The 12,060-nt window shown below is 43.3% G+C and overlaps 1 protein-coding gene across 1 annotated transcript in view; it reads left to right on the forward strand.

The window, feature by feature from the left end:
* Positions 1–12,060, forward strand: part of cdk18 (cyclin dependent kinase 18) — a 66,819-nt gene that overhangs the window by 39,794 nt on the left and 14,965 nt on the right. The window contains exon 2 of the mRNA XM_029676536.2: positions 4,522–4,643. Within this exon, the coding sequence (XP_029532396.2) occupies positions 4,526–4,643 (118 nt within the window). The 5' untranslated portion in view covers positions 4,522–4,525. The remainder of the gene's footprint in view (positions 1–4,521; positions 4,644–12,060) is intronic.

The raw sequence follows: 12,060 nt of genomic DNA on the forward strand, positions 1-12,060 counted from the left end.
TTGTTGTCTTGCCCTCGCTTCATATTCGTTGCCAAACCCACTGGCTCCAGGTCATCTACAAGTCTTTGCTAGGTTAAGCTCCGCCTTATCTCAGCTCACTGGTCACCATAGCAGCACCCACCTGTCGCAAGCCCTCCAGCAGGTATATCTCACTGGTCAACCCCAAAGCCAATTCCTTCTTTGACCGCCTTTCCTTCCAGTTCTCTGCTGCCAATGACTGGAATGAACTGCAAAAATCACTGAAGCTGGAGACTCATATCTCCCTCACTAGCTTTAAGCACCAGCTGTCAGAGCAGCTCACAGATCACTGCACCTGTACATAGACCATCTGTAAATAGCCCATCCAACTACCTCATCCCCATACTGTATTTATTTATTTATTTATCTTGGTCTTTTGCACCCCAGTATCTCTACTTGCACATTCATCTTCTGCACATCCATCACTCCAGTGTTTAATTGGTATATTGTCATTATTTTGCCGCCATGGCCTATTTATTGCCTTTACCTCCCTTATCTTACCTCATTTGCACACACTGTATATAGACCTTTTCTACTGTATTGTTTGTTTATTCCATGTGTAACTAGCCTACCTGGTAAAATAAAGGTGAAATAAAACTAATAGTAATTGGGTCACAATGTATACAGTAGCAGCCTCTGTGTTAGTGATGACTGTTTAGCAGTCTGATGGCCTTGAGATAGATCCTGTTTTTCAATCTCTCGGTCCCAGCTTTGATGCACCTGTACTGACCTCGCCTTCTGTATGATAGCGGTGTGAACAGACAGTGGCTTGGATGATTGTTGTCCTTGATGATCTTTTTGTTATGGAGGGCAGGTAGTTTGCCCCCGGTGATGTGTTGTGCAGACCGCACCATCCTCTGGAGAGCCTTGCGGTTGAGGGCGGTGCAGTTGCCGTACCAGGCTGTGATACAGCCCTACAGGATGATCTTGTTTGTGCATCTGTAAAAGTTTGTCAAGGTTTTGGTTAACCTCTTACCTCTACCTGGGACGCTTGCGTCCCAACTAGAGCTCTGGAAATGCAAATGTGCTACGCTAAATGCTAATAGTATTAGTTAAAACTCAAAAGTTCATTAAAATACACATGCAGGGTATCAAATTAAAGCTACACTCGTTGTGAATCCAGGCAACAAGTCAGATTTTTAAAATGCTTTTCGGCGACAGCATGAGAAGCTATTATCTGATAGCATGCACCAATACACTACAACAGAAAAGCACAGCAGGGGACGTAAACAAAATAATTAGCATTTCGGCGTTACACAAACCGCACAATAAAATAGAAAACAGTCATTACCTTTCACCATCTTCTTTGTTGGCACTCCTAGATGTCCCATAAACACTATTGGGTCTTTATTTCGATTAAATCGGGCCATATAAAGCCAAGATATCGTTATATGTAGACTGTGTGATAATCGAAAAAAAACAGCGATTTCACAACGTAACGTCATTTTTTAAAATTCAAAAAGTAGACGATAAACTTTCACAAAACACTTCGAAATACGTTTGTAATGCTACTTTAGGTATTAGTAAATGTTAATAAGCGATAAAATTCATCCGTAGGCGATGTACATATCATTAGCTGTCGTCTTGGAAAAAATTTCAGGAGAGAGCTCTTCCGGAATGATCTGGGCGGAGACCGGAGGTACGTCGTGCCCCTCTTTCGGTTCAACCAAGAATCAAAGAGGATTAAATTCACAAGATACTCGACTACATGGGGATGCTGTGGGAGTTGAATGCTCGGTCTTATCTAATTCGGCTCACTGTTAACAAGTGCTGGAAGTGGCGCAAGGATATTTATTTCCATTTTCTGTGATCAGGTTTTCCTGCGCTTTCCGATGTAACGCACGTTATGTAATAGCCACAGTCGTGATTTAACCAGTTTTAAAAACGTCCGAGGGTTTCCTATACACACATTCTAACCATATGAACGTACTATATTCCTGGCATGAGTAGCAGGGCGCTGAAATGTTGCGCGATTTTTAACAAAATGTTTAAAAAAGTAGAGGGTAGGAGCAAGAAGTTAACAACCCAAATTTCTTCAGCCTTCTGAGGTTGAAGAGGCACTGTTGTGCCTTCTTCACCACACTGTCTGTGTGGGTGGATCATTTCAGTTTGTCTGTGATGTGTAAGCCCAGGAACTTAACTTTCCACCTTCCCCTGCTGTCCCTTCGATGTGGATAGGGGGGTGCTCCCTCTGCTGTTTCCTGAAGTCCACAATCATCTCCTTTGCTTTGTTGACGTAAAGTGAGAGGTTGTTTTCCTGACACCACACTCCGAGTGCCCTCACCTCCTTCCTGTAGGCTGTCTCGTCATTGTTGGTGATCAAGCCCACTAATGCTGTCATCTGCAAACCTGATGATTGAGTTGGAGGCGTGCATGGCCACGCAGTCGTGGGTGAACAGGGAGTACAGGAGGGGGCTGAGCACACACCCTTGAGGGGCCCCAGTGTTGAGGGTCAGCGAAGTGGAGATGTTGTTTCCTACCTTCACCACCTGGGGTGGCCGGTCAGAAAGTCCTGGACCCAGTTGCACAGGGTGGGGTTAAGACCCAGGGCCTCCAGCTTGATGAAGAGCTTGGAGGGTACTATGGTGTTGAATGCTGAGCTGTAGTCAATGAACAGAATTCTTATTCTCATGAGCTTAGTTCAACTGTTGTACCCCATCAGAACCCAAAATACAAGCTTGTTTTACTCCAATGTTTGTAAATGATGTAAATGTAAACAAACACTATGTAGCCTCAACATGGTCAGAACTAAGATGTTGATATCATGGATGGTGGTTACATTTCTCCAGGCCCATCCCTCAGCCTTTTTACCTAAACAGGAGCTGATATTGTTTCTACTGTTGATTGTCACTTTAAAGGGAAGTGTGCATCTTCAGGTTCAAAGGATTGAAAAATGGAATAAGAAATTACACAGACGAATTGTACATTTTGTAGTGGCACCGACTGGTAAGATGCTTCAGGAGGGTGGTCACGTGTGCTAGAAATGCAGAGGTCCTGGATTCATGCCTCAGGGTGAGCCAAATTAGGAGGACGTGGCACTCTAAGCAAGCAGTGTGATGTCCGTTACACACATGCACGCACAAGCATGTGTACGACTGAGGAACATAGTTCTGCCTACTCTTAGGTCTTAAAATAATGACATCACACACACAGTCTGAAAGGAAACTAATTAGAAAGTAGGAGACCATAGCAACCAACCTGCACTGCTGCTCAGTGAGTGAGAGTGGAGAACGATATAATGAGTGGGGGGGAGAGGGTTATATGGTTATGTGATGTATTGACAAAGCAGTGTCTGGGCCATGACAGAGAGGTGACTGTATTGATTAAATGCTCTCCTGCTATTTCGCTGCCTCATTATTCCGTCAATCAGTGATCTGATGTTAGCATTTTTAACAGCCAGGGAGCACCACACACAGAGACTGCCTCTCTGTCTCTCTGTTTCTGACCAAAGACCACAACCCAATCACTAACGGGAGCTGTTCTGTTTGGTGTGCCATGGGAGGGTGTGCAGTTAGGTTAGAGAACATTGGTTCAGCAGAGGGTAGTTACATATTCACTTTCCTCTGTCCAGACAGTCTGATCGTTATGCTCTTTCACCCCGGGGATTATGGTTAGTGGTTCAAATTGTATAATGTGGTCGTAGCCTGTAAAATGTTAAGGACATGGTGTTGTTTGAGTAACTTTGCCTTGGATCTGAAAACTTGTGTTATTTATTTAACCCTTAATTTACCAGGTACTTTGACTGAGAACCCATTCTAATTTACAGCAACGATCTGGGGAATAGTTACAGGGGATAGGAGGGGGGATGAATGAGCCAATTGTAAGCTGGGATGACTTTTACGTCAGTGGGCTTACATCAAATCAAAGTTGATTTGTCACATGCACCGAATATAACAGGTGTAAACCTTACAGTGAAATGACTTACTTGCAGGCTCTGACCAATGGTGTGGAAAAAAAGTGTGTGTGTGTGTGTGTAGGTAAGTAAAGAAATAAAAAGTAAAACAGTAAAAAGACATTTGAAAAAAAAATAGCAGGGCTATATACAGACACCTGTTAGTCAGGCTTATTGAGGTAGTATGTACATGTAGGTATCGTTAAAGTGACATGCATATATGATGAACAGAGAGTAGCAGATGCGTAAAAAGAGGGGTTGGCGGGTGGTGGGACACAATGCAGATAGCCCGGTTAGCCAATGTGCTAAAGGTCTCACGTTGGCTATGGAGAGCGTGATCACACAGTCGTCCGGAACAGCTGATGCTCTCATGCATGCCTCAGTGTTGCTTGCCTCGAAGCGAGCATAGAAGTGATTTAGCTCGTGTCACTGGGCAGCTCGCGGCTGTGCTTCCCCTTGTAGTCTGTAATAGTTTGCAAGCCCTGCCACATCCGACAAGCATCGGAGCCGGTGTAGTATGAGTCTGAAGTGATATACAGCAAAAAAACAGAGTTCGATACCCAGTCATTTACATACATGTATGCCTTGTGCTCTCTCTCTCTCTCTCTCAGCACCATGAACAAGATGAAGAACTTTAAGCGACGTTTCTCTCTGTCTGTCCCTCGCACTGAGACCATCGAGGAAAACGAGTTCACTGAGCAAATCAACCAGCTCAACATCCAACACACTCAGGGTAAGACCTCTAACTACCTTGCACTGCCTGTCTAACACTGTCCAATGACACACAGCAAATCATCTCCTCTGTCCTCCTTGTATCCGGTGGGTCTTGCTGTTATGAGTGTTGCTAATGGATGACAGCGTTTTGGGACTATATTTAGAAACAGGAAGCTCAAAATCCTGATCCCAGATCTTATACTTTCTCCTCCATACATTCATTTATTCATCCTTTTATTAATGGATCAGGCCATTCTTTGATCTGTTTGTAATCAAACCACCAGCCCAGTCATCTGTAGGGAGAGAGAAAGACGGAGAGGGAGGGAGGGAGGGAGAGAGAGAGAGAGGGCGGGAGAGAGACAGAGAGAGGGCGGGAGAAAGACAGAGAGGGCGGGAGAAAGACAGAGAGGGCGGGAGAAAGACAGAGAGGGCGGGAGAAAGACAGAGAGGGCGGGAGAAAGACAGAGAGGGGCGGGAGAAAGACAGAGAGGGCGGGAGAAAGACAGAGAGGGCGGGAGAAAGACAGAGAGGGCGGGAGAAAGACAGAGAGGGCGGGAGAAAGACAGAGAGGGCGGGAGAAAGACAGAGAGGGCGGGAGAAAGACAGAGAGGGCGGGAGAAAGACAGAGACGGAGAAAGAGAGGGCGGGAGAAAGACAGAGGAGGGCGGGAGAAAGACAGAGAGGGCGGGAGAAAGACAGAGAGGGCGGGAGAAAGACAGAGAGGGCGGGGGAGAAAGACAGAGAGGGCGGGAGAAAGACAGAGAGGGCGGGAAAGACAGAGAGGGCGGGAGAAAGACAGAGAGGGCGGGAGAAAGACAGAGAGGGCGGGAGAAAGACAGAGAGGGCGGGAGAAAGACAGAGAGGGCGGGAGAAAGACAGAGAGAGAGAGAGGGCGGGAGAAAGACAGAGAGAGAGAGAGGGCGGGAGAAAGACAGAGAGGGCGGGAGAAAGACAGAGAGAGAGAGAGGGCGGGAGAAAGACAGAGAGGGCGGGAGAAAGACAGAGAGGGCGGGAGAAAGACAGAGAGAGAGAGAGGGCGGGAGAAAGACAGAGAGAGAGAGAGGGCGGGAGAAAGACAGAGAGAGAGAGAGGGCGGGAGAAAGACAGAGAGAGAGAGAGGGCGGGAGAAAGACAGAGAGAGAGAGGGCGGGAGAAAGACAGAGAGAGAGAGGGCGGGAGAAAGACAGAGAGAGAGAGGGCGGGAGAAAGAAAGACGGGAGAAAGACAGAGAGAGAGGGCGGGAGAAAGACAGAGAGAGAGAGGGCGGGAGAAAGACAGACAGAGAGAGAGGGAGAAAGACAGACAGAGAGAGAGGGAGAAAGACAGACAGAGAGAGAGGGAGAAAGACAGACAGAGAGAGAGGGAGAAAGACAGACAGAGAGAGAGGGAGAAAGACAGACAGAGAGAGAGGGAGAAAGACAGACAGAGAGAGAGGGAGAAAGACAGACAGAGAGAAAGACAGAGAGAGAGGGAGGGGTGGAAGAGTGAGACGGGGTGCTGGGAGCTGAGGCTGATGGGGATTAGCAGTGTTCAAGACACATTTATACAAGCCAATCTCCCTTGTTGTAGGCCACTGGGTCAGAGCAACAACCATCCTCTCATCTGGCACTAGTCTGCCCTGCAGCAGTGAAAGAAAACCTTTTAACCATTGTGCTCTGGTGTTCATAGTGTTCTTTAGGCTCTCTGTCAATCCAGACATTCTACCCTTCGCAACCCCTTATTCCACCACAGCCTGTTTCAGACAACAACTGAACAAAGATTTCATGAAATAATCATTGATTTCTGCAACAGTGAATCAGGGCGATGCTGTCCAACTTTCTGTCCATGTTTGGAATGACGGACTTGGCTGACATTTTTCCCAGAATTAACCACATAACCTAACATTCCTTTCAACTCCTAATGAGTTTGGGATAAAACATCAGCAACACAACCTTTCCTAGACTCAAATAATGTTTTTTCACATCAAGATACAGCTCAATCATATTCCCTGACACTGAAATACCAGAACACACAAAAAGTTTGTCAACATAATATCTCCTTCAGTCGCCTGTCTCGGTAGGTAAGCAAAAAAAGTCAATTAGTCGCGTCTGAGTGAGAGATTAATTCATTAGCAAACCTTACAGGCTAACGTGTGTGTACCAGGGAGGCCACCCATCCACCTGCCAGTCTAATCTTTAAGCCAATCGAATAGAGCAACCTAGTTTACAGTGCCTTCGGGAAGTATTCAGACCCCTTGACTTTTTCCACAATTTGTTAGTTTACAGCCTTATTCTAAAATGTATTAAATAGTTTTTTCCCTCATCAATCTACACACCCCATAATGACAAAGCAAAAACTTATCACATTTCCATAAGTATTCAGACCCTTTACTCAGTACTTTGCTATAGCACCTTTGTCAGCGATTACAGCCTTCGAGTCTTCATGGGTATGACATTACAAGCTTGGCACACCTGTATTTGGGGAGTTTCTTCCATTCTTCTCTGCAGATCCTCTGAAGCTCTGTCAGGTTGGATAAGGAGCGTTGCTGCACAGCTATTTTTAGGTCTCCAGAGATGTTTGATCGGGTTCCGGTCTGGGCTCTGGCTGGGCCACTCAATGACACTTAGAGATTTGTCCCAAAGCCACTCCTGTGGTGTCTTGCCTGTGTGCTTAGGGTCGTTGTCCTGTTGGAAGGTGAACCTTCGCCCCACTTTGAGGTCCTGAGGGCTCGGAAGCAGGTTTTCTAAAAAGGTTCTCAAGGATGATCAATGGAAACAGGATGCACCTGAGCATAATTTCGAGTCTCATACCAAAGGGTCTGAATAATTATGTAAATAAGGTATCTGGTTTTTTTTTATATACATTTGCAAACATTTCTAAAAACTTGTTTTAGCTTTGACATTATGGGGTATTGTGTGTAGATATCTGAGGATTATTTATTTAGTCAATTTTAGAACAAGGCTATAACAAAATGTGGAAAAAGTCAAGGGGTATAGTTTCACTATATTAAATAATAGTTTTATATGCTGATGGAAAGATAAACATAATGAAATAATTGAATTAGTTCAGGTCATCACATTAAACACTGTCATACAAATTTTTACCAGAGCCAGCTAGAGAAGAATGGATGCCCCATCGGTAGAAAACATCGTAGTAGCCTACAACAGTAAGCTTCATTAGAAATGCAACTCTGAGAGGAACCAACAATCAGCAGACAGCTCCTGTCTTGAATTTGAGTTTCCTACCTGGCCATGTGAGAGCCTTTGTCTGCCCTTTAATACATTATTCACTTCATCAGATGTCTATATTATCTCCCAATTTAGATAGGATAGGACTATAACACAGTCTTTTAAATATACACATAGGCTGAAGCCTCTGTACCCTCTCATTATAAAGAACAATATTATTGTGAACACTTTTCTTCCTCCTGTACCCGCACAGCAACAAAAACACGACGACAAACTCTCACACTCACTAACTCTCCTTCTTTGTGGACATGGCCTTACATAAAGACATCTTGTGGTCCACTGATTAGATTGTCCTTTTCCAAACAGGCGGTCTTATACCTTTTGTGTGTGTGTGTGTGTGTGTGTGTGCGCACGTGTCTCACCTGCCCTGACCCCAATTACAAGCAGACAGATCAAAGGGTTTCTGTAACTGTGATATTTAAATGACCAGCCTGCTCCCTTTATTTCTTCCCCTCTCGCTCTGTGCCCACCCATAGCAGAAGTATTAATCAAACTAAGATATCATCATAGCTATCTTTCTCACCATTAATCTATCACCACTTCATACTAGAGGTCGACCGATTAATCGGAATGGCCAATTAATTAGAGATGATTTCAAGTTTTCATAACAATCGGAAATCAGTATTTTTGGACACCGATTTGGCCTATTTATTTACACCTCCATTTAATTTTTATTTAACTAGGAAAGTCAGTTAAGGACACATTCTTATTTTCAATAACGGCCTAGGAACGGTGGGTTAACTGCCTGTTCAGGGGCAGAACGACAGATTTTTACCTTGTCAGCTCGAGGATTCAATCTTGCAACCTTACAGTTAACTAGTCCAACGCTCTAACCATCTGCCTCTCATTGCACTCCACGAGGAGCCTGCCTGTTACGTGAATGCAGTGTGAGTGCAGTAAGCCAAGCTAAGTTGCTAGCTAGCATTAAACTTGTAAAAATCAATCAATCAATCATAATTACTAGTTAACTACACATGGTTGATGATATTACTAGTTTATCTAGCGTGTCCTGCGTTGCATGTAATCGATGCGGTGCGTATTCGCGAAAAAGGACTGTCCTTGCTCCAATGTGTACCTAACCATAAACATCAATGCCTTTCTTAAAATCAATACACAGAAGTATATATTTTTAAACCTGCATATTTAGCTAAAAGAAATCTAGGTTAGCAGGCAATATTAACCAGGTGAAATTGTGTCACTGCTCTTGCGTTCATTGCACGCAGAGTCAGAGTATATGCAACAGTTTGGGTCGCCTAATTTGCCAGAATTGTAATAATAAATGTTTTCGAAATGATAGATTCCGGATTCGACCATATTAATGACCTAAGGCTTGTATTTCTGTGTGTTATTATGTTATAACTAAGTCTATGATTTGATAGAGCAGTCTGACTGAGCGGTGGTAGGCAGCAGCAGGCTCGTAAGCATTCATTCAAACAGCACTTTCATGCATTTTGCCAGCAGCTCTTCGTTGTGCTTCAATCATTGCGCTGTTTATGACTTCAAGCCTATCAACACCCGAGATTAGGCTGGTGTAACCGATGTTAAATGGCTAGCTAGTTAGCAGGGGGTGCTATAGAGTTTCAAACGTCACTCGCTCTGAGACTTGGAGTGGTTGTTCCCCTTGCTCTGCATGGGTAATGCTGCATCGAGGGTGGCTGTTGTCAATGTGTTCCTGGTTCGAGCCCTGGTAGGAGCGAGGAGAGGGACAGAAGCTATACTATTACACTGGCAATACTAAAGTGCCTATAAGAACATCCAATAGTCAAAGGTTAATGAAATACAAATGGTATAGAGAGAAATAGTCCTATAATTCCTATAATAACTACAACCTAAAACTTCTTACCTGGGAATATTGAAGACTCATGTTGAAAGTAACCACCAGCTTTCATATGTTCTTATGTTCTGAGCAAGGAACTTAAACGTTAGCTTTCTTACATGGCACATATTGCACTTTTACTTTCTTCTCCAACACTTTGTTTTTGCACGATTTAAACCAAATTGAACATGTTTCATTATTTATTTGAGGCTACATTGATTTTATTGATGTATTATATTAAGATAAAATAAGTGTTCATTCAGTATTGTTGTAATTGTCATTTTTACAAAACATTTTTTTATTTTTTTAAATCAGCCGATTAATCAGTATCGGCTTCTTTTGGTCCTCCAATTATCGGTATCGGCGTTAAAATCATAATCGGTCGACCTCTACTTCATTCCATCCAATTCCCTCTCTCGCCTTCGTTGATCTCTCGATCTCTATTCCATCTCTCTATCGCTCTTTTGCCCAATCAATTTTTCACCTTATTTTTCTAAAACTTAAGTGAGCTGGTTAGATACTTGCCTTCTGCCTATGAATGATTCACTTTTATTTAAACTAAAATCTACCATCTAAATTTCCATCATCATCATTTGCGTGCATGTAAACCAGAAATGGTATCTGTGTTTGCAGACACAAGTGTATCTACTAATAAAAGGAAGACTGTGGGTGCAGGAATAAATATTAATGGATGAGCTATCTGTCAGAGAGGAGACAAGAGAAGGAAACAGAGAAAGAGGGGGGAGAGGAGACCGAGAGCGAGATAGGGGAGGGGTGCGAAGAGAGAATATTTCCCTCTGTTTAGCCCTATCCTCACATGCTTTTGTTAGCAATCAGTGTCTCCATGGAAACAAGGAGTTAAAGAGCTCACTGCAGACTACATCAAACACCTCAGGAGGCAATTGGCTGAACACACACAAGAACGCGCAGAAGCACAAACACACCCTAGCAACGGTCATTGAAATTGTTAAAAGGTTTTAAACTATTTTAATAAATGCAACAGTTGGACAATGGATGAACACTTAAAAAAAAAAAACATTTTAGTATTTTAGGAGATACTCTTATCAAGAGTGACTTACAGTACTGAGTGCATACATTTTCATACCTTTTCGTACTGGTCCTCTGTGGGAATCGAACCCACAACCCTGACATTACCATGCTCTACCAACAGCCTTGTGGCACTACATTTTTCAAATGTTTATGAATGGAGTTCAGGCATTATATTGTCAAAAAAAATGTATGTACTTGTGTGTGTATATGAACTACCGTTCAAAAGTTTGGGGTCACTTAGAAATGTCCTTGTTTTTGAAAGAAAAGCACATTTTTGTCCATTAAAATAACATCAAATTGATCAGAAATAAGGTGTTGTCACATTCTGACCTTAGCTCCTTTGTTTTGTCTTAGTATGGTCAGGGCGTGAGTTGGGGTGGGCAGTCTGTTCTTTTCTATAATTTGGGATTTCTGTTTTGGCCTGGTATGGTTCTCAATCAGAGGCAGCTGTCAATAGTTGTCCCTGATTGAGAACCATACTTAGGTAGCCTGTTTTCACCCTTGAGTTGTGGGTGATTATCTTCTGTTGAGTGTTTGTATTCTGCACCAGACAGAACTGTTTCGGTTTCTTTCGTTCACTTTGTTGTTTTGTATTGCAGTGTTCAGTTTGATTCATTAAATATTAACATCATGAACGCATACCATGCTGCGCTTTGGTCCTCCGAGCCTTCCTACTACTCCTCAGAGGAGGAGAAACCCGTACAAGTGTAGACATTGTTAATGTTGTAAATGACTATTGTAGCTGGAAACACCTGATTTTTTTTAATGGCTTATCTACGTAGGCGTATAGAGCCCCATTATCAGCAACCATCACTCCTGTGTTCCAATGGCACGTTGTGTTAGCTAATCCAAGTTTATCATTTTAAAAAGGCTAATTGATCATTAGAAAACCCTTTTGCAATTATGTTAGCACAGCTGAAAACTGTTGTGCTGATTTAAAGAAGCAATAAAACTGGCCTTCTTTAGACTAGTTGAGTGTCTGGAGCATCAGCATTTGTGGGTTAGATTACAGGCTCATAATGGCTAGAAACAAAGCACTTTCTTCTGAAACTCGTCAGTCTATTCATGTTCTGAGAAATAAAGGCTATTCCATGCGAGAAATTGCCAAGAAACTGAAGATCTCGTACAACGCTGAGTAGTACTCCCTTCACAGAACAGCACAAACTGGCCCTAACCAGAATAGGAAGAGGAGTGGGTGGCCCAGGTGCACAACTGAGCAAGAGGATAAGTACATTAGAATGTCTACTTTGAGAAACAGACGCCTCACAAGTTCTCAACTGTCAGGTTCATTAAATAGTACCTGCAAAACACCAGTCTCAATGTAAACAGTGAAGAGGTGACAC

Source organism: Oncorhynchus nerka, linkage group LG2, assembly GCF_034236695.1.
Source record: "Oncorhynchus nerka isolate Pitt River linkage group LG2, Oner_Uvic_2.0, whole genome shotgun sequence".
NCBI classification, from domain to species: domain Eukaryota; kingdom Metazoa; phylum Chordata; class Actinopteri; order Salmoniformes; family Salmonidae; genus Oncorhynchus; species Oncorhynchus nerka.